Here is a 24,850-nt window from a genome sequence, read left to right as displayed (position 1 = left end):
GCAAAAAAAGCTGGTGTAGTCGGAGCCTCCTTTGTAAAAGGAATAACATAAAGGGAAAGTCTGGAGAACAATTCCACAGACCCAGCGGGTCGTCTCCAGGGGGCTCAGCTTAGCGGGGTTTTTAGCCCGCTGTGTTCTGTATAGCTATCTGTGTACGGTGTTTCACGAAGCACGTGTAATGCTTTGGTAATCAGAGTGACAGACAAAAAAATGTTTTTAAAGACAAGGGGCACCGCCACCCTCCATCCATCATCCTCTCCGGACGTCTAGAACAACCAGTATCTGCAGGCAATCCCACCGCCCATGTTACCAGGAAATGTTTATGCATCACATGGGGTTTTGGCCTGAGTGCGTTATTAATTATTAAAGAGATGTCATCCACCCTGTCAGAACAGTTTAATGTTTAGTTGGAGGACTGAAACATTAAAGTTTGTCCCTTGACTTCGCACACTGTTGCTTAGGCGTCGGCTGAAAAAAGAAGATACGATTACATGGTATGTTAACTAACTGGAATTTAAATAAAAATTTGAAAAAAAAAAAGAAAGAAATTACTTATATGTGGAAGGAGGGAGGGAGGGAGGGAGGGAGGGAGGGGCCGACAGCGAGACTGTGTTCCGTTGTCCTGACGTCACCGAGGCTTGGACATGACCGTCGCTGTTTGTGACAGCTACCTGCTTTCCTTCCCTTCGAGCTCAGGGAAAGGAGGTTGTTGTCATAATCACTGATTCCGTGAGGAAGGGACACTGGTGAGATGCAAGACGAAAACTAACGTGCATGATCCTCCAGCCTGGCTAACCTCCAGGGCCGGTGGAGAAGGAGGCACGGGGCGGGGGCGAACTTAGACAGGGGGAGAATAGTGAAGACAGGCTTCCTGGAAGAGGTGGGCCCATGTGGGAGAGGGGAGAGTAGGGAGCAGGGAACCTCAGAGACGGAAGGCAGATGAAGTTCAAAGGCAGGAGCCCAATGGGCCAGGCCCAGAGTGGGGCCCACTGGCTCTGTTTACCCTTTTCCCTGAGAGAGGTTGGGGTCCCTGCCCCAGCTGCGGCCCTGGGCCCTGGGCCCTGGAGAGGGCGCTGGACTGAGCTGGGTGGGAGGCCCAACCTCCTCCCGCTCTGGACTCTGCCCGGGAATTTGCACTGAAAAGAGAAGACGGGCCAAAGTGCAAGCAGGTTGAAGCCATTTTGTCCCCGTGGAAATACGCGCTTCTGCCCTTCCCAGAGAGTGACTTGTTCACCACAATATGTGAGTAGGACAGGGGTCCTGCCTCTCCCTGGACGGTCGTGCATCTGTGTGTGTGCACAGGTAGCTAGGCGTTCTGGGCTCGGCCTGTGTGTGTACTTGCACACGTCTCCTTGCTCGCGTGTGCACCCATGTGTATGTGCCTCTGAACGCGTGAGTTTAACCAGGCCGGTGTTTGGATGGAGTAGGGTGCTCCCCAAGGGGAAGAAACAGGAGTGGGGAGAGATTTGGTCTTAGCTCAGGCTCTTATTCAGATGAGTTAGGCCTATGAACTTCAGCAAAAAAAGGACTATGTTGTCTTTCAGAATTGAAAGGCCCAGTGGTGGGACTGGTTTCAGGTCTAGCTGGATCCAGGGACTGGAAGGGTCTTTGGGATATTATTTTTCCAGCTTTCAGAGGCGGGACAGTATGATACGGTGAAGGTATCACTTAGTGGCAGTGGCTTTAACCTGCTATGGGAGTGATGCGAGCTAGAGGCTCTTCTACATGGTTCCCTCCTTGCCCTCCCTGTGACGTGGGCAGAATTTGCCCCACTTCTGCTGCCCACCCCCCACCCCCCAGATTTGTAAGGACTTGCGTCCCACGGGCTCAGAAGTGAGTGCAGGAAGGGGCGCCTTCCTCTGTGGCCCCCAGGCCCAAGGAGGGTCGAGCTCTGGGATGATCAAAGCGGCACCAGGCATCTGCTCCCCATTTCCATCCTCTCCCATCCTCCTCCCTTCTCTGGGCCCCCCACCTGGGTCCTGCCTTGCCTTCTGCTTTCAGCTTTGGGCCCCGACTTTGTCTTTCAGCTGGAAGGTCGGGCACATGGAGGCCAAGACACCAAGACAAAGAGAGTCCATCTTGCTCACATCTGTGGCCAATGGTCTGGAGAACATGGGGGCTGAGTGCTTGGAAAGCCTGGTCTGTCTCCTTCCCCTTCCCCGTTTTGGCCCCTTGGGGGGAGGGCCCTTTGTTCACCATCTTCCTTCACCCCTCCCACCTCTTTGCTTGAAAAATTAGCAACTCCCTGCCCTGCAACCGCAACGTGCCCCTTTATTTCACTCATTAACCCTGTGTTGTGTACCTGCGATGTGCCCGGAGCACCTGCCCTAGTCTGAAGGGCTGGAGGGGACGTTTGAGCTGTGATCTACAAAACAAGGAGAGACCACGTGATTGGGGGTGGGGTGGGGGGGATCTCTGGGGAGGCCTCAGCCTTTAAGGAGCTGGCCCTCTTGTCCTTGCTCCGGAATGTCCAAGTGGAGGCCCACCACCCAGAACTTTGGAGCCGAATATGACACCCTTTTCCCTCTCAACCTCCCCTGCCAAAGCCCCCTGCCCCTTCAGCACACTGAGCAACCCCAGGGTGTGCCTTTCACACTGTAATCTCTACCCCGCCGGAACACAACTCCATAGACGAATGGAGGGCAAACGGTGTCCTGGAGCCATGCCACGAGGTGGCCCCGCCTGTGGCTTCCCCAACCAGCCACCGCCAAGGCTCCAGGGTCCCCTCTGCATGCAGCCCATGAGCTCCCTGAGGGTGGGATGTGTCTGGCACTGAGTCCAGCACACAGTGGGCACTCAATGTGCACTTTGCAGAATTTAATGAAGTTGTCCTCTAATGATTTCCTGTGCAAAAGCCCAGCCCCCACCCCAACCCCCTCCCGCCGTGCCCACGGGCACACAGGGAGCAGCCAGGGTCCCTCTCCGCTCTCACTTGGGGCAGGAGGTACACTCTGGCCACTGTCTGGTACCTTTAGGAGGAAGGCCGGACCCCTGGCAACGTCTCAAGCCCTGCAGAGGGTGGGGACAGCTGGACCGAGGCCAGCCCGGGGCCCCTCTCAGGACGGTACGTGGCCTCCAGGAGGGACGTGGGTTGGCCTGGGGGGCAGGGACAGGAACCTGGCCTCCTGACAATAGGGAGGGGGCTCCCAGAACCTTTGTCACCGAAAGGAGCAAGTGTGCTTTAGCCAATGAATGCGCACTGCGGCCTGCTGCCTCAGGGGTGAGCCCCGCCGGAGGCTCCCACCTGGCCTTGAAGCGGCCACAACCAAATCCCCGCAGGAACTGCGCTCCGTACTGTGGGGCTCTTCTGACTGAAGCCGGATGGGGGCCCCGAACCTCCCTGCCTGCCTTCTACCCCACTGGGTCTCTGGGGCACCTCGGGGAACCTCGAGGCTTAGCTGGAAAAACCCTGGCCTGGGCCAGTCCCCTCGTTTCCCGTGGGGAGGCTGAAGCCCCGAGAGGAAGAGAGACCGGCCCCGGTCACACGGGCAGCAAGTGTGAGCCTAGAACTCCGTCTCTTGATGCCCAGGCTCGCTGGGGTCCCCACTGGCCAGATCCTGAGCTGGGGAGAGCACGAGGCGGAGGGGTGTGGAGGGCAGGCAGTCCATCTGTGTGCCTCGGCTGGGAGGCTGGGGAAGAAGGGCTCCCTTAGGAGGTGGGAGGTGGGGACAGGGAGGGGCCGGGTGTCCCTAACACAGCCCCCTCCCAGGGGCCGCCTTTCCTCCAGGGATAGATGGACGGTCAGGTGACCAGGCAAGACTGGCCTGTTTGCACGGGGCCAGGAAGGCGGTGGGGGTGGGGGGCAGGCTGTTCACATGCTGGAGGGGCTGCTGACTCAGGTGGTGAGTCTCCCGTCCCCCGGAGGGAGTCTCCCCTCCCCGCCGAGCTGGGAGCCTCTCCACCTGGCTCTGCAGACAGGTGGAAATGGGACCGGGGTGGGGGGATGGGGGGGTGTGGGGATGGGGGGGGAGGCGAGGCTGCCGTCCTGCTTCGCGCCCTTCTGCGGGTGGGCGGTTCTTCCTCAGCATCCGGGTTAACTCCTTCCCGAGCCCGCAGGCAGAGTTCTCAGGAGGAGGCCCGCTGCCGCTCCAGGCTGAGGCACGGCTGCCGCGGAAGGCATGGGGGGCCCTGAGGCTTTCCTCGGTTTGCTCTGGGGTGGGGTTGCCCCGGTCCTGCGATGTCGAGGCCGGCGCCCGGCTTGGCCCATGTGTCCACTGCACTGGGGATGTGCCTGAGCGGCCTCTACCTGAGGTGGTGACACTAGGAGTCTGGGGCCACTCGCGGACCCCGCCCGTCCTCTCCCCAGGCGGAGCCCGCGGCCGGCCCTGAGGGCCCGACGCTTCTGCAGGGAGCACACACAGCTGTTTCGATGCATCTGCACGGGCCTGCTCTGTACTGGTGAGACTGGGGCCCAGCCCCACCTGGCAGACAGCCATTCCCGGCCCCCACCACCCCGCCATCCATGTCTCAGGGCCTCCACTAATCCAATAATTCAGCAACTGACTCAGGGCCAGCTCCGTGCCAGAAGCTGGGACATCAGAAGGAAGTCAGAGCAGGTCTGATTCCCGGGGTCGTCTCTGATCAGTAAGGGAGAGGGGAGCTAGTATTGGCACGTGATGCAGCCAGCCGTCTAGGAACACCAGGGAAAGATGGGAGTGATCAGGGAGGACTTCCAGGAGGAGGTGACATTCAGGCCCCACCGGTCGAGCAGGAGCCAGCCAGGGAAGCAGCAGGACAATAAGGGGTGAGAAGGCACTCCATGCAGGACCCCAGGAGCGAAGGTGACACCCGGCACGGTGCCGGCTGGAATGTTACGCCAGAGCCAGAGAGAGCCATTGAGGGATTTAACAGGCAAGCGCTGGGGCCGGATCCACACTGTGGGAGCCTGGGAGAGGCAGGCAGGGGTGAGGGGGCATGGCGAGGGCGGCAGTACACGGGTGAGAAGACAAAGTATCGGGACGGAGAGACCCTCGGGAAACTACTCCAGGGACGCGCGGAGAATGAATCGCAAGGGGCGTCAGTGACCGCGGTCTGGGGACCAGCCGCGCAGGGGGCGTTGGCAGGGGGAGCAGGAGGGGGGGCCCGGGGGGGGGGGGGGGGGGGGGGGGTCAGGAGGGGTGAACAGCTCCTGTGCAGTAAGGGGAGCAGCGGAACAGCGACGGAGGAGCGGCCAGGGGATTTAGCGCCAAGCAGGTCACTAGGGAGCAGCGGGTGGAGGGGCTGGATTGAGTGAATGGGAGGTGAGGCAGTGTAGACAGCAAGTGTAGACAGCTCTTTGGAGGGATTTTTTTATGAGGACAGGTGGGAATATTAAGGAGGGTGTGACAGTGTCAGGGAAGGGGTGTGTTGGTGACAGGAGACACTTGGACTGTGTTTGTGAGCTGAGGTGGGGGGTGGGGGTATAGAGAGAAGGGGGAAGGACGAGCAGACAGATGGCAGGTGGAGGGCAGCCCCCTAGGCCCAGGGAGAGAGGGCAAGGGGCCCAGTGGAGGGACGGGTCACCTGGTCCTGCAGGTAGGAGATGGAGAGGGTGTGGGTGTGGATGCAGAGACCACCCCCGCAGGGGGCCAGGCAGGGAGAGGACGCGGAGCACCATGATGGCAATGGCCCTGGTCTCCATGATGAAAGCGAAAGCAGGGCCATCTGCTGAGATGAGCTGGTTCATGGCCCTTCAAAGCTTCCTTCTAGAGATGTCTGAGACGGTGAAGTCTTCCTTTGGCAGGATCTGAGCCCGGTCCTTCTCTGTCCCCCTTGCCTCCACCCTCACTCAGACTCAGACTGGTTCCTCCTGAAGAAATGATTGACGTAGGAGCACCTGGGGGGCTCAGTCAATCATCCAACTCTTGATTTCAGCTCAGGTCATGATCTCAGGGTCGTGAGATGGAGCCCCGTGTGGGGCTCTGCGCTCACCAGGGAGTCTGCTTGAGATTCTCTCCCTCTGCCCCTCCCCCCAATACATAAATCTTAATTTTCATGATCTTCAATCATTTTTTATCTATCTCCTCCTATCTTGCCTTTGTCCTCACTGTCAGTAAACGATCCTTTACAATGGCCAATCTCGATTTTCTCCATGTTTGTGATCTTGCTTTCCTCCAGCTCTTTGATAACTTCACTGTATTGTGTCTTTTATGGTGAGGCCCTTTGCGTACTTTCTGGGAGTAGGTGCGGCAGAACGATGGGGCTCGTGTTCTCAGCACCGTGTGCCTGAGCCATAGCCATGGTGCAAAGATAGCCCTGGCCGCTGACCAACAGAGGGCCTTGGGGTCCCCAGTCTCAGAAGAAGACCCAGATTTCTGGCCAAGTGGCCGAAAGTCTTTGATTGGGTCATGTACCCCTCCCTGGGCTCCCACTGGACCACATGGGCTCAGAGTGGGAGCAGACGAGTCCTGTCACCAGAGGGGTGAGCAGACCCTAGAAGAACACAAATAACCCCAAAGACACGTCTCTCCATGCCCTGTCTGGGGGACTTGTCCACCATGCGTCCTCTCCTGCACAGTGTGCCAGTCCCCGCCCCCCCCCGACCCGAGTCACGGGGCCCCGAAACCGACAGACCAGGCTAGGAATTTTAGCTCAATTCCCTCCCACTGTGAGTCACCCTGCTTCGCCGACCTCAGGTGCCTCGTCTCTAAATGGGGATCAGCACAGACCCGGCTGTGGGTGGTTACAAGCAGGAACCCCGCAAGGGCTGGGAGGCGCTGCGTGCAGCGCCCCTCCCTCGGCCTCCCACTGGCCCTGGGCCTGCATTCCCGGCCCCGCCCTGCAGAGCCACACCTGCGTGCCCCTCCGTGACACCTGTGCAGGTCGGAGGCCCAGCCCGCAAACCTCGGTGTGAGAGGAAGGGAGCTTGCTTTCTCAGAACTCGACTCCTGTTCTGTTTCAATTTCGTCATCCCAGCTGCGTGGTCGGAACTTAGTGTCTGTCAATGTGGAATATTCCTTCACCCCTTTCCCCAGCAGTCTCCCCCGCCCCATATCCGCTATCAGTCCTCAGCTGGGTCCTGACCCGCCCACTTCTGCAGCTGGTCCTAGGTCCTCTGCCCTTGCAGGTAGCCATGGGGACGCCCCCCGTCTCCGTTGGGGGTCTGCTCTGGTCCTTCCCATCTCCTCTTCCGAGCTCCTCACAGAGATCACTCCTGCTGCTTCAGGGCCCGCTCTGCTGTGCAGAACCTCAGAAGCTTTCTACGGCTCTGCCTGCCCACACAGCACAGGCGCTCCTCTCTCTGAAATCTCCCTCCCTGCCTCCCTGGGGCAGGGCTCCTCTGTTCCCAGGAGCCACCAGGCCCTCCAGCTAGTCTGTCCTCCAACCACTGTCCTCAACTAGTCTGTCCTCCAACTAGTCTGTCCTCAACTAGTCTGTCCTCCAGCTAGTCTGTCCTCCAACCACTGTCCTCAACTAGTCTGTCCTCCAGCTAGTCTGTCCTCCAACCACTGTCCTCAACTAGTCTGTCCTCCAATTAGCCTTTTCTCTAACCAGTGTCCCCACGTAGGCTGTCCTCCAGCTAGTCTGGCAGCGGAGGGGTAGGGTAAGACTTAACACTTATTCACAGCGCTGCAGCCCACATTTTTACCGAGTGGAAGAACTGTAAGTCCTTTCCATTCCTCAAGGGCTCTGGCTTCTGGAACTCATAAGGCAGGGAGAGACACTTGCCCCTCTGCCCTCCACTGTCATATTCCTTTCTTGAGGCAGGCGCGGGTTGGCTTAGCTACTCGAAGAGGAGAGGAGCAAGCGGGGAGAAGGAAATTCTAGGAAGACAATGGCCCATATTTTCAGAGCCGGATCCTGGCACACACGAGTGCGCGACCTGTCCCGTCCATCTCTGACCACCATGGAACCTCGTGTGGTCTGGGACAGAGCAGGCCCTCCGCTGACGCTCAGAAGCCCCTCCTTACACATTCATCCCTCACAGCTGGTCAGCAAGTTCAAGGTGTGCAAAGCCCCTCCACATACCTTCCTCAGTTACTCGGACCGACCCTCCAGCACAGCCCGGAATGATTGTCCCCAATTCCAGATGAGGCAGCTGAGGCGCAGAGGTCCCCCGTGCCCTGGATGGGACAAGGTGGAGCTGGGGGCCGGGGGGCCGGCCCGTGTCATTGTCACTGACTCCTCTCTGTTTCATTCCCCCCCCCCGCCCACAGCGTTCGCTGCCTTCGTGCTGACTGCCAGCCTCCTGGATTTCCAGAGGGCCCTGGTGCTCTTTGTTCTCACCTGTGTGTTCCTCACCTTCCTGGCCCACAGCCTGCTCAAGAGGCTGCTGGGACCCACACTGCTGAGGTGTGTCAAGCCTCTGGGGCATTACCGCCTGCGCCTATGGTTTGAGAGGTGAGTGAGCTCACAGCCCCAGGCAGGATGGGCGGGCCGTTGGCTGAGGCCTTTGAGTCGGCTCCGGGGTCACCGCCCGGCCTGGGGGAGGAAGGCCTCAGTCCTTGCCCCACCGGGGGGCTCCCGGGCAATGGGGCACCCTCCCTTCTGTTTGCCCCCTGGGAGCCCCGGGTCACCTGAGAACAAGACTCAACAGTTTCCTGAGCTCAGAGGTTCCAGCCCACCCAAACAGGGAGGGCCCATGTCAGAGCCTCCTATGGGATCAGCGGGGGCGTGAGAGACAGCTGCAGGGGACCACCCCTGGAGTCGGAGTCCGCAGGCTGGATTGGGGTCCCGGTGTCCATGAATTTAGTGAACCCCCAGGGGATTCTCATGCCGCCAGCCATGTTCCTGGACAACAGTTTGGGCTCCCCTGGTTTTCCAAACTGGGTTCCTTAGAGATCTGGAAACCTTGGAGGTGCCATAGGGCGGGAGAGATTGGAGGGGGGACCATCAGACCCCCCTCCCCAAATCCCCATTACAACCAGGAAGCTCTGTTTTATCTGTTTTATAAACTGAAGTTTGCAAAAAATAAAAATAAAAATATAAATAATTAGCTGGAAAAAAAGGTTTCTGTGGCTTAAAAAAAAAATCTGAAGACCCCCAGTCTATTTCAGGGCTCCAGTTTTTTTGATAAAGAAACTGGTGCTCAAGGAGATCCAGTGACTAACCTAGGGAGGTACCACAGCAAAATGATTTGAGCAGGACTATGGATGAGCACATTTTTTCATCTTCTTTATAAATACATGTATAATAAATAGTAATTATTATTCATAATTATAACTTAGAATTTTAAATAAATAAAATTTTTAAAAATTAATAAATTATAGGGCACCTGGGTGGCTCAGTTGGTTAAGCAACTGCCTTCGGCTCAGGTCATGATCCTGGAGTCCCGGGATCGAGTCCCACATCGGGCTCCCTGCTCAGCGGGGAGTCTGCTTCTCCCTCTGACCCTCCCCCCTCTCATGTGCTCTCTCTCTCTCTCTCTCTCTCTCTCTCATTCTCTCTGTCTCAAATAAATAAATAAAATCTTTTAAAAAAATTCATAAATTATATAAACTTTGAATAAAATTTAAAAATTTTATAATTTGTAATAATTAAATTTATAAATAGATTTTTTTTTTTACAATTGGACTTTTTTTAGACTAGTACAGTATTAACTCTAAGTAGATTATGTTATGCTAAGGATGCACATTATAATCCCTGGAGCAGCTAAAAAAACTAAAAAAACACAAAAGGGTGTCATTTAAATAGTAATAAAAGAGTTAAATAGTTTTGTGAAAGGATTTGTTTTTACAATCATCTATCTGTGACTAATCATTGATACTGGCTTTCCATTGGATGTATTGATGTAAGGTTTCCTTTAAAAAATACATGCAGATTAATTAGACTTTATGAAAAGTAAAAACTTTTTGATTCAAAGGATACCATCAAAAGAGTAAAAAGACGACCCACAGAATGGGAGAAAATATTTGCAAATTATGTATCTGATAAAGGACTTGTATCTAGAATTACAGCTCAACAATAAAAAAACAACCAAATTGAAGAATGGGAAAAGGATTTGAATAGACATTTCTCCAAAGATATACAAATAGCCACTACATGAAAACACGCTTAACATCATTAGCCATCATAAAATGCAAATCAAAACCACATGAGATACCACTTCACATTTACTGGGATGATAACAAAAAAGACAGATGATAACAAGTGTTGGCCCAGTTATGGAAGCCTCGAACTCCTCACCCACCACTGGTAGAAATGTGAAATGGTGCAGCTGCTTTAGAAAACATTAGTTTCAGGGACACGTGGTGACTCAATCGGTTAAGCGTCTGCCTTCGGCTCAGCTCATGATTCCAGTGTCCTGGGATTGAGCCCCGCATCGGTCTCCCTGCTCGGCGAGGATATGTAGCAATTCCATCCCTAGGTATATACCTAAGAGAAATGAAAACATACGTCTATTCAAAAACTTGTACACAAATGTTTATAGCAACATTATAACAGCCGAAAGGTGGAAACAACCCAAGCATCCCTCAGCTGATAAGTGGATAAGTCCAATATGTATATCCATATAATGGAATATTATTTGGCCACAGAAGGGAAAGCTACATGCTATAATAATGACAAAGCTTGAAAACATTATGCTAAGTGAAAGAAACTGGTCACAAAGAACCATTGATGTGAAACGTCCAAATTGGCAAATCTATACAGACAGAGAGTAGATTAGTGATTGACTAAGGTTGGGGGGAATGGATGGAAAGATTGGGGGTGATGGCTAGAGGTTCTCAGTTATTCTTTGGGCTGATGAAAATATTCTAAAATTGATTATAGTGATGGTCACACAACTCTGAATATACTGAGGACCCTTACACTATATACTTTATTTTTTTAAAAAAGATTTTATTTATTTATTTGGGGGGGGGGAGAAAGCATGAGCAGGGCGAGCAGCAGGCAGAGGGAGAAGGAGAAGCAGACTCTCAGCTGAGCGGGGAGCCTGATGCGGGACTCAATCCCAGGACCCTGGGATCATGACCTGAGCCGAAGGCAGACGCTTAGCCAACTGAACCACCCAGGCACCCCATACACTGTATACTTAAAATGGGCAAATTGTATGGTATGTGAATTTTGTCTCGATTTAAAAAACACATGTATTTGATATTGGCTTCCAGTCAAGATTGAGTAACAGAGACCACTTGAAACAACTAAAGAACTGGAACAAATATATGAAACAATAGCTCTTAAAATATTGGACATCAGGCAGCAGAAGACAGTGATCCTGGAGATACAGGAAGCAAAGGAGATGAGCCCTGTGATTGCTCCCCCACTTAATGCATTGAGAGAGTTTCCAGGCCACAGTGCCGGGAAAGGGAACCAAGGTGGGCCAGCAGATTTCCTGGGTTGAGGATACAGAGCTGGGAAGCCAGGGAAGCCAAGGCGGTGAGAGTTCACAATGCAGAGTATGAGAGAAGATAGTGGCACAGATAGAGATAGATAGAGAGAAAACTCCAGATATCCACAGAGGGTCCTTTTTGAGTATGCAACTGAGTTCTGATCAGTGAATGCATATGAGAAAACCATCCAAAGCCTAGGAAAGACCCACCTGAAAGGATTAGAGGGAACAGTGCCTGGAAGTCACACAGGGCCAGAAATAGTGTGTTTTCTCAACGGTCAGAGTGGAAACTTCATAATTCCACAGGGAATTGTTTAGAGTACTAAAGATCTTGGGTCAATAGTAGGGAAAAATTAACCATAGAATAAACCCTGCTCAGGCTCTGCCTAACAAATCTTAAAAACAAAACTTGAAAGAGCCCAGCAAAACATCAGTTAACCATGGCACAACTTTAAGTGGGTACATGTACCTTGAGGTCCCAGAGGAGAAAGAGGGAAGAAAAAATTACTTGAAGAAATTGTGTCCAAAATATTCCAATCTGATGAAGATTATAAACCCAAAGAAACTCCATGAACCCCCAGCACAAGAAACAAGAAGAAAACCCCACCAAGGCATATCATAATCAAATTGCTTAAAACTGGTAACAAAACAGAAAATTCTAAAAACAGCTAGAGAAGAAAACATGTGCAGAGGAACAAAGATACAGATGACAACCGATTTCCTCTCAAAAACAATACACATGGAAAAGCAATGGAAGAGTAAAAACAAAACAAAATGTGTCAATCTAGAGCTCTTCACCAGTGAAAGAACATCCTTCCAAAAAAAGGAGAAATAGGACTCTTTTAGATGTACAAAAGCTGAAAGAAGTTTTCAGACATCAAAAGCAAACCTGCACTATAAGAAATGTTGAAGGAAATTTTTCAAACAGAAGGAAACTGAGATCGGAGGGAAATCTAGTGAAGAGCATTGAAATGGCGACTATATGGGTGACTATAACAACTATTTTTATTATTGTTTAAATCTCTTTCAAAGGTAACCAACTTATAAAGCAAGAATAATAGTGTATTGTGGAATTTATATTATGTAGAAGTAAAGAGCAAGGGTTGGGAGGGAAGAAATGAAATTATATTGCTATAAGGTTTTTATACTGAACGTGAAGTAGTGTATCACTTAAAGGTAGATTGGGATAAGTTAAAGATGTATATTATAAATGCTAAAGCAACCACTAAAATAACATCACAAGGAGTTACAGCTAACAAGTTAAAAAAGTGAGTGAGAGAGAGAAAGGAGAATCGTTTTAAGATAAACACTCTGAAAGAAGGCAGAAAAATAGAAAAAGGGAAATGAATAGATGGGACAAAGAGGAAATAAATAGCAAGATGGTAGCCGCAACCCTTCCTCCAAACCAATAATCACATTAAATGTACAGACCAGAATCCCTCATGAATAAAGATGTAAAAATTGTTAACAAAATTTTAGAAAACCAAGTGCAACAATATATAAAAGGGATTTAATATGTGAATGAATGGGGTTTATCCCAGGAATCCAAAGTTGGTTTAACATTAAAAAATTAATGTGATAGGTCATATTAATAGACTAAAAGGGAAAAAAACCCCGTATGTTTATGTCAATAGACTCAGAGAAAGCATGCGACATAATTCAGCATCCATTCCTCATAAGACTTCTGAGGAAAGTAGGGATAAAAAAATAACAAAAATCCACAGCTAACATCGTACTTGACTGTGAAAAACTGAATGCTTTTCCACTGAGATCAAGATGGAAGAATGTCCCTTCTCATCACTTTTATTCAGCATTGTACTGGATGTTGTAGCTTGTGTGATAAGGTAAGAAAAAGAAATGAAAGACATGTGGATTGAAAAAGAAGTAATGCTGTCTTTATTCACAGACAACATGATTGTGTACATAGAAAATCCTATGGAATCTACCAAAAAGAGCTAATAGAACTGATTAGTGAGTTTAACAAGTTGCAGGATACAAGAGCAACATGCAAAAATATATATATATTTAAATATACTAACAATAAACAGCAACAGGTTAAAATTGTAAATGCCATTTAGAATAGCCTGAAACATAAAACACTTAAGGTAAAATCTGATAAAAGATGTGCAGATTTGCACACTGAAACTTACAAAACACTGCTGAGAGAAATTAACGAAAACTTAAATAGTGGGACCAGCTTCATGGATCAAAAGACTCAGTATTGTCAACATTATCAATTCTCCTCAAATTAATCTATAGATTTTTGTAATATCTCAGTCGAAATTAGAGCAGACTTTTGGGGTAGAAACTGATAAGATGATTCTAAAATTCATATAGAAATGCAAAGAAGAACCTAGAATAGCCAAAACACTGAAAAAGATGAACAAGTTTGATGAATTTATACTACCTGTCTTTAAGACTTACTGTAAAGCTACAGTAATCAAGACAGTATGGTATCAGCATTAAAACAGACAAATAGATCAATGGCGCTGAATAGAGTCCAGAAATAGATCTACATATATATATATAGCGGATTGACTTTTGACAAGGGTACTTAAAGCAATTCAATGTAGAAATAATCATCTCAACAAATTATGCTAAAGCAATTGTATATTCATAGTCAAAAAGAAAAAGAAGGGAAACGAAATAATAATATAATTCAGGCCTCACAGGATATGGAAAATTAACTGAAAATAGATTAAAAATGTAAATTGAAAGCCTAAAACTATAAAACTTCTATAAGAAAATGTAGGAGAAAATCTTTGTGACCTTGAGTTAAGTAAATTTCTTAGATACAAAACCAAAATCACAGTACATTAAAAAACTGGACAAATTGAATTTCAGCAGAATTAAGAACTTCTCTTCAAAAGACATGGTTAAGGGAATTAAAAGAGAAGGCATGCTTATGAGAAAAGTTTTGCAAATCACACATTTGACAAAGGCCTTGTATCCAGAATATATTAAGCTCTCCTCAAAACTTGATAAGAAAAACAACCCAATTGAAGAATAGGCTCAAGATGTGAGCAGACATTTCATTAAAGAAGAAATGTAAGTGGTAAATAACCACGTGGAAAGATGCTCAACATCATTAGGTTATTAGGGAAATGCAAACCACAAAGAGATACTACTGCATGTCTCTTAGAATGACTAGAATTTGAAAGATTGACCATATGAAGTGTGGCAAACATACAGAGAAACTGGAACTCTTACTTACTGCTGAATTGTACAATCACTTTGGAAAACAGTTCGGCAATCTCCTAAAAAGCGAGATCTACCATATGACTCACCCATTCCACTTACTGCAGTATTACCCAAGTAGTATTGACCCAAGAAAAATAAAAACGTATATCCATACAAAGACTTGCACATGAAAGTTTGAATGTTCATAGCAGCTTTATCTGTCATAGCCAAACACTGGAAACAACCTAAGTGTGCTTCAGCAGATGAACGGATAAGCCCAATGTGGTGCATCCACCCAATGAGATACTGCTCGGCAATAAAAAGGAATGACTTACTGATACATGCAAAAACATGGAGGAATCTCAAAATAGTTACGAGAGAAAGAAATCACATAAAAAAAGGATATGTATGGTATGATCCCATTTATATAAAATCCTAGAAAATGCAAACTAATCTAGTGACAGAAAACAGATCAGTTGCTGCCTGGGGACAAGGCGGGAGGCCAGGAATTACAGAGGGGCATGAAGAACCTTTTGAGGGTGATGGATATGGTAAGTCCACTGTCTTAATTGTGGTGATGGTCTCCAGGTGAGTATATACATCAAAACTTATCAAATTGTATGCTTTTTTTTTTTTTTTAAAGAAGAGGCGGGTGGCAAGGGGGGGGGGCGTGGCAGAGGGAGAAAGAGAGAGAGAATCTCAAGCAGGCTCCCCGCTGATTGCAGAGCCCGACACAGGGCTTGATCTCATGACTTTGAGAACATGACTTGAGCTGAAATCAAGAGTCGGATGCTCAATCGACTGAGCCACGCGGGCACCCTTCTTTTAAAAATTTTTTTAAATTGTACATTTCAATGTATTCTATTTATTATATGCCAATTATACCTCTGCAGAGCTGTTAAAAACAAATGACAATAACAAAAACCCAGCCCCAAACATGCTTTGTTTTTTTATTTTTTGTTTTTATTTTAAATATTTTTATATTTTTTTGTTATTTTCTTTTATTTCATTTTAAGTAGTCTTCACACTTAATGTGGGGCTTGAACTCATGACCCTGAGACTAAGAGTTGCATGCTCTACAGACTGAGCTAGCCAGGTGCCTCTGCGCTTAAGTTTTTATAAAGTAAGTTAACGTCAGGAGAAATAGCAAGGCAAGTGGCACAGAGACGGGGTGGGAACCGTGCATGTGGACCAGGGGTGTTAGGTGCTTGGAAACATGGGCAGAAGTAAGCAGTGAACTCTAGACGTGGCCTGCCTGAGCTCTGGTCCTGGGTCCGCCTCTTACGAGCTGGTGGCCGTGCACGGAGCTGGTTAAGAGGATAGACTTGCTGCCCGGGTGCCTGGGTTAAAATCTCACATCTGCTACTGTTCAGATGGGGGGGCTGTGGGCAAGTCATTTAAACTGACTGTGCCTCGGTTTCTTCACCTGTAAAATGGGCAGTGACCATACCTCTCCCAGCATCCGGCATAGCTCCTGATATTTAATAGGTGCTCAGTGAACATTAGCTGTTATCAGTAGTTCTGAGTGAGTTGATGACAGGCTCAGGGGCAGATCTCGAGCACCCAATGCCCAGCCCTCCTGGACAAGCCCAACCCAGCCCCAGGGAGGAAAGCATGGCTGTGAAGGTTGCTTCCAGGCCTCGATCTCAGGCGCTTGGCTCACCTGCCGAGACTGACATTATTGCTTCTGGAGAGCAGAGCCCACGGTGCCAACTGCCGCATCCTGGGCCGCACAGGCCTCGCCTCACCCCGGCCTGGTCAGAGGCTGGGCTGAGCATCGCTGCAGCTGTGGCAGTCCTGCCCCTTGATGGAGCCGGGTGCTCGGCACCGCGCGAAGCTCAGTACATGCATTCTCCGCTTTAGTCCTCTCAGCAGCCTGGAGACATGAGGGTCTTTGGCTTCATTTCCCCAATGAGGGCACTAGCCTCAGAGAGGCTGGGCAGTCTGTGTGAGGTCACAGGTCTCTCTCTCCTCCCACCGGCCCTAAGCACCCTTTCCCTGGGGCCGTGGGGCGGGGCGGGGGGAGATGCTGAGAGTGGTAGCTTTCTGCCTCTCCCCTGCAGGGGTCTGGCCCTTGCTGCTTTCCTGGGCTTGGTCTTGTGGCTGGTTCTGGACACCTCCCAGCGACCTGAGCAGCTAGTGTCCTTTGCAGGAATCTGCGTGTTCATCAGCCTCCTCTTTGCCTGCTCAAAGCATCACTGCGCAGTGAGTGCTTAGTGGTCAGGTCTGGGCTGGGCCGCAGCCCCTTCTGTCCCTGCCTCCTTGGACCTTGCAGCCACCCCCTGAAGCCAGGACCCCTCCCTGTTTCACAGTGTGGCCAACGTCCCCCCACAGCCTCCAGCCAAGCCTCGCAGAGATCCTCGTGTACCCCTGAGTTTGGGGATCACTGCTAAGAAATCATTAAATGCTGGGAGGTAGCAGCAACCCTCCGCTGGGGGTGTGGGCATCGAGGGAGTGGGGTCAGGGCAGCTGGGAGCCCTACCTGTGGAGGAGGGATGGGGGGAGGTCCGGGCAGACACCCCAACTCCAGCTCTGCCCACCCAGTGATGACCAGGACCGAGTACCGTGGCAGGCTGGAGGCTGCTCATGACTTGCAGGGGTCCCTAGACCTTTCCCCACCCCTGCCCACTTCCCCAGGCCCGTGGCTGCTAAGAGTGTGACCTGTTCTGACTCCAGTGGAGGTGACCATTGGCAACAGGCCCAGAGTTCTGGCTGGGTCCAGTCTCTGTTCTACAGACAGACTCAAACTCCCACAGCCCGTCAGTAGCACCATGCTCTCTGGCCTTACCCTATTTTTAGATATGAGCTGCAGAAGAGAGAGCACTCTGGCCTTACCCTATGCTGTTCCTCTGCGGATCCTCCCAAGGAGCTGAGCTCACCAGGACCTTTCTTTTGAGTGGCAGGTGTCCTGGAGGGCTGTGTCCTGGGGCCTCGGCCTACAGTTTGCACTTGGACTCTTCGTCATCAGAACAGAACCGGGATTTATCGCATTCCAGTGGATGGGCAACCAGATCCAGGTGTGTATGTGGGGCCCAGAGGCCCATGGCGTCTTGAGCTGCCAGGAAATGGAGGAGAAGCCACTCTGTCGGGGGAAGGTGGGTGGTGAGGTCATAGGGAGGGATTGAGACCGGGATGGTGGGTGTGCCCTGGGCCCCAGACCACGTGAGCGGCTGGGGCTGGGCGGTTTGGCCGCTGCTTCCTTCAGGCCTGGGGCCACCTGCCCAGACAAAGCCGTCCATTCAGAGGTTGGTCTGATGTGGGAGGGAATCTCAAGATGGGGAGTTTCTTAGGGAACCCGGGCACAAGGCAGGTGGTCTTCAGCAGTCACAAGGGATGTGGACCTTATAACAGTTAAAAGTGCTAAAAAAAAAAAAAAAATTTTCCAAATGATTTACTTTGTGTACGTGCGTGTGTACAAATAACGTTGTTTACTGAAGTCCTATTTTTTAAATTCCGTTGTGTATTGTAGTAAATACACATTCCACAAAATTTACCATTTTCATCATCTTTAAGTGTCATGAAGCTCGTTCACATTGTTGTGCAACCAGCATGAGTTACTTTTTAAAGTATATTATCGGGGGCGCGTGGCTAATCCTCTCCGCACCCCGGTCTTGCCAGCTCGGATTTCCATGTGCTGGTCTCCACTGTCACTTTAGAGATGGGACTACTGAGGTCTGGACGAGAGAAGTGACTTGTCCCTGAAGTCGCCAAGCAAGATCAGGACCTAAAACCAGCTTTGCAGAAGGGTGGCCGCAAGGCCAGCAAGGCCACCAGCCTGGGGTGGGCGCAGGATGGCGCTGGGAGGGGAGTAAGCAGGTGCACAAGGCGCCCCCTAGGAGAGTCTTCACACACATGTCTGGCTCACCATCGTCCTAGCTTTCGCAAAGCACACTGCCAGGTGCGGCCCCCGGGGAGGCCCGGGAGCCCCACTGTCTCTCCCTCTGGGCTGCCAGACAGGCCCGTGGCCAGCAGGGTCCCTCCGGCTCACCCAGCCCCGGGCTCCTGGCCACCATTTCTCCCTCCTTGCTTCCTGGCCTCCCTCCAGGCTTTTGCTTTGTTTTATGTTTTGCTTTCAGATCTTCCTGAGCTACACGGATGCCGGCTCCAGCTTCGTGTTTGGGGAGGCGATGGTCAAGGGTGTCTTTGCCTTTCAGGTCAGCTCAACTCTTGGCCCACGAGGCCTTTAGCCGGGGCTGCCCGGTGCCCCCAAGCTAGCGGGGAGTCTGGGTGAGCAGCTGGGCCAGGCCCAGGTGGAGGAGAGGGCTCTTGCGGGTGGAGCCGCGTCCTGGACCTCAGGAAGCGTAAGCGTCGGGGTGTCGAGTGGGGCCCCCACAATGTGTTCACCTGCTGGTATGTTTTCCGTGTGTTTTGTAAAATTTGCAAAGTTTTCCTTAAAAATGAACCCCCAGCTGTTGGAATTGTATGAGGCTGAGGACAAGAAGGGAGGGTAGGGGCAGGGGGCTGGTACCTGCTTTCGCCTTAGCCCCCACCATGCTGCAGGGACCCGAGGCCTGTGAAGGACACTTTCCAGGAACCCTTAGTCGCAAATGACCCTCTCAACCCTCGGGCTGCTTCTACTTCAAGGCCCTCATGGGCCACCTCTGCAGGAAGCTGGCCCTGATTATCCAGCTGCAAGCTAGGACTCCCTCCTCTGGACTCTCCTGGACCTACAGCCCCTCCCTCCCTCTCTCCTTCCCTCCTTCCAGCGGTTTATTGTGTGCCTGTTCCCGTGCAAAGTACTACAGAGGAAACTGACCGAAAGACTCCAGGGCCTTGTTGTGTATGGCAGAGCCCCGACCCTGACCCTGACCCCGACCCTGACTTGACACGGGGCAGCCTGTGCTGAGTTTGCAGGTGCGGCCGCTCCCCTATTCTGTGTCGAAATGTGCTTGTATTTCTTCTTTCTCCCATTGACTGCCCGAGCACCCACGTGCCTCCTCCCATGAGACCTCTGCCTGCCTCACACCGGAGCTGTCTAAAGACCCTGAAGCCCCCTCCAGGCTTAGGTTCCACTTGCAATGCCAGCAGAGAGAGAGAGCGAGAGAGCGAGAGAGAGAGAGAGAGGGAGAGGGAGAGAGAGACTCTGCCATTGTTCCCATGGCACCATGGACGGGATCCCATGCTGCCTACACAAGCATGCCCCAGACCACTGTCACCATGGGGCTGCTGTGCGGGATCCCACGTGTAGGTTCGGGAGGTTTCTGCTTTCTATTACTCTGGCCATTGTTTCTAGAGCCTCCCACCGCGCGGTGGGTGTTGGGCCCTGGAGGCTTCCAGCCTGAGCCATGGGCTCGGCTCTGCACTGCTGGGCTGATGTTGAGCCCAGTGGTGAGTCTGGACATCTCCAGGTCCGCTTCCCCTGCCACTGACTCGTGGTGAGGTCACCTTGTGTCACAGCATCTGTGTGTGCCACCAGCTTTCAGGGAAATGTCCCCTTTAGCCAAGGCATTCGAATAATGCCAGTGCTCGGAGGAAAGAGGGAGGGGACCCGGTTCCTGTCCTCTCAGGAGTCTTGTGTGCCCTGAGACGGGCTGACCCATCACATTCCTCAGAGACCAATTCTGTGTAGAGAGGGGAGGTGGGGGGGCAGCCTCTGTCGGTGCCCCCCAAAGGTCCCCGAACACCATTCCTGTAGGGCAAGGGCGGGGCTGCTCCCTTCACACTTGCATTTCCAAGCAGGGGCCACCCAGGGTTCCAGGGAGAGCCTGGCTGACTTCCTGTGTTCACGGGACAGAGAGACAACAGCCTGCATCCTCTTACTCTTTAAAAGACAAACACTCTACAGCTCGACCTCCCCAGGAAGCCAGGTTCAAGTGCGGTTGGCACAACCGGAAGTGCCCGGGGAGTCCGTTTAGGGAGGGATTGCTTCAACTAGGGACAGTGAGGCTAACACCCCCCGGAGGTGGTGCTTGATGTGCAGGACAAGAAAGGTTTGGAGGTGCAGAGAGGCAAGAAGGGGAAGTTCATGGGATAAGCACGGAGGTGAGAACGTGCAGGTGCGTCTCAAATACAGGGCGGAGTTCCCTCTGCTGACACGGGAGCTATTGGTAGGAAAGTACGGGCTAGGGCACAACCCGGACGTGTGGTGGGGCTGTACCTGGAAGGGTCCTAAATGCCAGGTGGAGGCACCTGGGTTTTGTCCCTAGGAAATGGGAGCTCTTGAAGATTTTTGAGCAGGGAGGGACTTTTTTTTTTGGAGCTTTGGGACAGTTATCGTGTCGATAGTGGGTAGGAAGGGTTGTAGCCAGGATGCTTGGAATAGAGGACCAGAGGAGGCTGGCTCATCCCCACGTGGTGGCCCGGGGCCACCGGACTGCGTGGTGCAGGAGAGAGACCACCTCCGGGGAACGGAGGCTGAGGGGGCCTGCAGGAAGCACGTCACTTAGCTCCACGTGTCGTAGCCGTGTTTGCGTTTAGCTGTTGGAGGTCTTACTCATCCTTGTGACCCTTGACGGACCCTGAGCCCTCCAAAGCCCCTCCCGGTGCCTGGACGCTGCCCTTTGCTGAGCAAATGGTGGTTCTTTGGTGCCTGCACGGGGGACGTCCCTCCGTGCCTGCTGGGAAGTCTGGCTCTGTGAGCCACGGCTGTGGGTCGGGCTCCTCTCCGTGGCCGGGCTGCCATTCCCATGACTGTGTGGTCCTGAGCAGCTCTCCCTTTGGCCTAAGACCAGGGCTGAGCTCTTCTTTCTCCAAACCTCCCCAGCAGAGCCCAGAGCTTCCTGACCCTCTGGAGCTAAGAGCTACACATGGGCTTTGCTGCAAGCTCCAGGGCCACCAGAAACCCCTTTGTCCCCCTCTAGACCCAAGACCTTGGTGGAACAGAGAAGAAAAGCACAGGGAGAAGGAAATCATAATAACAGCCCCTAGGTGTGGAGCCAGAACCACATGCCAGGCACTCACTTTGCTCTCCTAGCCACCCACGGGGGGACTGCTATCATTATCCTCTCTTTCACAGATGAGGATACTGAGGTTCAGAGTGGTTGTGACTTGCAGAAAGTCACAAAGCTAGTGACTGCTGGGATCAAGATTGGAACCCAGATCCAAAGCTCTTGCTTATTAGCTTCTGTGCCTTGATATTAAAGCACTTTCCTTGGTCAGCAGTGGTGACAAAGGGGCCCAGATCTTAGATGTTTGTTTTTCTCTTGGTTTGGAAGAAAAGAGTATCCTTTTTTTTTTTTTTAAGATTTTATTTATTTATTCACAAGAAATAGAGAGAGAGAGAGAGAGAGAGGAAGGAAGCAGAGGGAGAAGCAGGCTCCCTGTGGAGCAGGGAACCCAATGGGGGACTCAATCCCAAGACCCTGAGATCATGACCTGAGCCGAAGGCAGATGCTTAACCGACTGAGCCACCCGGGCACCCAGAAAAGAGTATTCTTGAGGACGATTTGGTTGCAAGTAACAGAGACCCATTTAAAACTTGCTTTAAAGACAGGAGGGACGGAGGGCTGTTTCTTGCCTCACACGCTGGAAGGCGAGGTAGAGCAGGTGCAGGCTGGACCCAGGGCAGTCAGGTTCATGGCCCTCAGCCCCACGTTTCTGCTTCTGCCAGGGCATCAGCTTCGCTCCTGCATACCAGATCTTCCCCTGACCCCCAGCAACATCAGGTGCTCATTCTTACAGCATGTGCCCCCAAACGAGGGAAACTCTTCTCTGCCAGCCCAAGATAGAAAGTCCTGGGGCAGCCTTCAGATTTCTCTGCCTCGGGTCATGTGACCAGTCCTGGACCAATCGCTAAGCCCAGGGCACGGCATACTACAATTGCCGCAACTGGGGTCTTGTGCTCCCGCCCAAAGCCAGGGAGTCGGGTGCTCTGACTGAGTGGACGCCACCCTGAGAAGCTCATCACTGCAAGGAGCATTGCCCAGGAGAGGCGGTACCGTCCCTCCACGATAGAAGACAAGGCAGGCAGCTCCCTGTGGGACCTGTGATTAGCTGCACTTTCAGGGTGTCCTTGTGTTGCAAGGGAGTGTTTGTGGTCTAGTACGGGAGCAGGGCCCCGGGTGAGAGCTATCCTCCCTGCCTGGGAGGAGCAGCAGTAGCATTGACCCTTTGATCTATGGTCCCTCTTGGCCACAATGTGGGGACACATTTGGGAGTCTAGGCTGTATTTCCTGACCAGGGTGCTTAGTTCCTGACTTTTCAGTGGTAAGTGACAGAAACACAACTCAAATGGACTTGAGCCAAAAAAAAAAAAGAAAGAAAGAAAGAAAGAAAGAAAGAAAGAAACAAAGCAGAACTAAAAAATCAAGTTTAGTTTCTGTAACTGAAGAAATCCAGGGCCTTGGATCCTACGGGATCCAGATACTGAGCATCGCGTGGGATCCACCTGGCCTGTGTCCTGCTTCTGTGTTCTTGGTGTTGGCTTTAGACTTAGTCTCGGGTAGGCTCCCTTGAGGTGGTGGCAGAGAGATACCAGGCTTACATCCAACCAACTTAGCAACCTTGCTTAGCAGGGAGAGAGAAAAAGAGAGAGCATGCCTGATTTCCACTAGCTCTAGCAGGAAACCCAGGAGTGGCCCTTCTTGGCCTGGCTTGGAGTATATGTCATCTGCAAATTATAGCCAGGGGGGGATAAGTGACTTGGATCCATCAAACCTGGAGCCCATCGAGTGAGAGTGGAGGAGGGGGTGGTTCCCAAAGGAAAAGAAAACTTTGTCACCAAAAGCCGCAGGGGAAGGGGCACAGGGCCGACCAAGCAGCCTCTGTCCACTGGTATCCCTACCTTGCTTCTCTCCCAGTCTAGCCCTGAAACGATCCCCTGGCTTGCTGCTGTGTCCATCCTCTTGCCAGTGTTAGCTCTGTGCCCTCCCATCCTTTCTCCCTTTCCGGAAGAAGACGCACACACCTGCTCCTTACCCCTCTCCCCAAATCCCCCTGTACAACCATGGCTGCAGAGATGGTTGGGCTGGAAGGGAACTCGTTGATCTTTGGGGCCCCCCCCTTTAATATTACAGATGGTCAAACCACACCCCAGAGAGGAGCGGTGACCTGGGCACAGTCACCCAGTGAGTTAGGGTGGACCCAGGGCTGGAGCGGGGTGACTGGACTACCAGCCAAGTGGTGTTTTCTTCTCGTACTGTTAAGTTGAAGTCAGTGACATCACGTCTGCCTTCCAAATACAAAGAGCAACCTTCACGCCGATAATGTTAAATTTAAAACATGTTAAATGGTTGCTAAAGACTTGGAGTTTGGATGTTCAGCCAAGAGAGAAAAAACAAGGGAGGTAGGTTTATCATTAGCCAGACTCAGCGTTTCCCAGTCAAACACTAACCGGTTCTTGGCCCCTGAGAGGCCCTGTCCTCTGGCCAAACTCGTGGTTAGTGGATTAGCCAGTGGCCTCCTTCACTAAGACAGACCAGATCAGGGAGGATTTAAATATCCTATGGCCATGGAATTCCCTTCTTCACAAGATTCATTAATCACGAAATTTCACCCACCCACCTCACCCCCTCCCTGCATCGCACACACATGCACACAAACACACACACACAATGCACACACACACGCACACAAACACGTGCACACTCACACAAACACGCGCACACACATGCACACAAACGCGCACACTCACACATGCACACAAACACGCACACACACGTGTACACTTGCACACAAATGCACGCACACTCACATGCACACAAACACGCGCACACTCACTCACACAAACACGTGCGCCCACATGCACACAAACGCGCACACTCACACATGCACACAAACACGTGCACACTCAGGCACACAAACACACACACTCACACATGCACGCAAACATGCGCGCACTCACATGCACACAAACACGCGCACACATGCGCACAAACACGTGCACACTCGCACGTGCACACAAACACACGCACACATAGGCACACAAACACACACACTCACACATGCACACAAACACGTGCACACATGCACACAAACATGTGCACACTCACACATGCACACAAACACGTGCACACATGCACACAAACGCGCACACTCACACGTGCACACAAAACACACGTGCACACACATGCACACAAACACGTGCACGCCCACATGCACTCACACATGCACACAAACACGTGCGCACACACATGTACACAAACACGCACACACACACACACAAGCACAAGCCCTTGCTAAGCTTGGGGCTGGTCCTCAAGGTGGGAGTGGTTTTGCTGGTGCTGAGTCGAACGGAAGGCTTAGGAGCTTTCCTTGCCTTCTTTCCATGGATCATGTGGCTGTGGTCCAAGGCCTTTGGCTCCTGATGGCCTGGGGAAGTCTTCTCTGAGCTCACTCAGATGTTCAGAATCCAAGCTGCTTCCTGCTGGGCCATGGTCCAGCTCATCACTTCTCCAGGAAGCTGAGTCTCTGCCCGGGGCTTCTGGGTCCCTCCACCTCCCCTGTCCTAGAGTTCAGCACCGTCGACGTGGCAGCCACCTCTTG

General features: G+C 51.7%; 1 protein-coding gene across 2 annotated transcripts in view; it reads left to right on the top strand.

Moving 5' to 3' along the window:
- The first annotated feature begins 671 nt into the window (after positions 1-671).
- SLC28A1 (solute carrier family 28 member 1) overlaps positions 672-24,850 on the top strand; it is a 48,623-nt gene continuing 24,444 nt past the window's right edge. Inside the window, exons 1-8 of one of the 2 annotated variants that reach the window (XM_073882215.1) lie at positions 672-746; positions 2,028-2,139; positions 2,976-3,064; positions 4,307-4,398; positions 8,136-8,319; positions 16,492-16,633; positions 17,332-17,445; positions 18,505-18,582. In XM_073882215.1, coding sequence (XP_073738316.1) covers positions 2,044-2,139; positions 2,976-3,064; positions 4,307-4,398; positions 8,136-8,319; positions 16,492-16,633; positions 17,332-17,445; positions 18,505-18,582 — 795 coding nt within the window. In that variant the 5' untranslated portion in view covers positions 672-746; positions 2,028-2,043. Of the gene's footprint in view, positions 747-925; positions 1,243-2,027; positions 2,140-2,975; positions 3,065-4,306; positions 4,399-8,135; positions 8,320-16,491; positions 16,634-17,331; positions 17,446-18,504; positions 18,583-24,850 lie in introns of those variants that run through there. The other variant, XM_025893139.2, reaches the window with a different exon arrangement.

Source organism: Callorhinus ursinus, unplaced genomic scaffold (assembly GCF_003265705.2).
Source record: "Callorhinus ursinus isolate GAN/ISIS: 27379988/994484 unplaced genomic scaffold, GSC_fseal_2.0 scaffold45, whole genome shotgun sequence".
In the NCBI taxonomy this organism is placed as follows: Eukaryota; Metazoa; Chordata; class Mammalia; order Carnivora; family Otariidae; genus Callorhinus; species Callorhinus ursinus.
The sequence above is the reverse complement of the archived record's forward strand: the minus strand, read 5'-3'. Positions and strand labels throughout refer to the sequence as shown.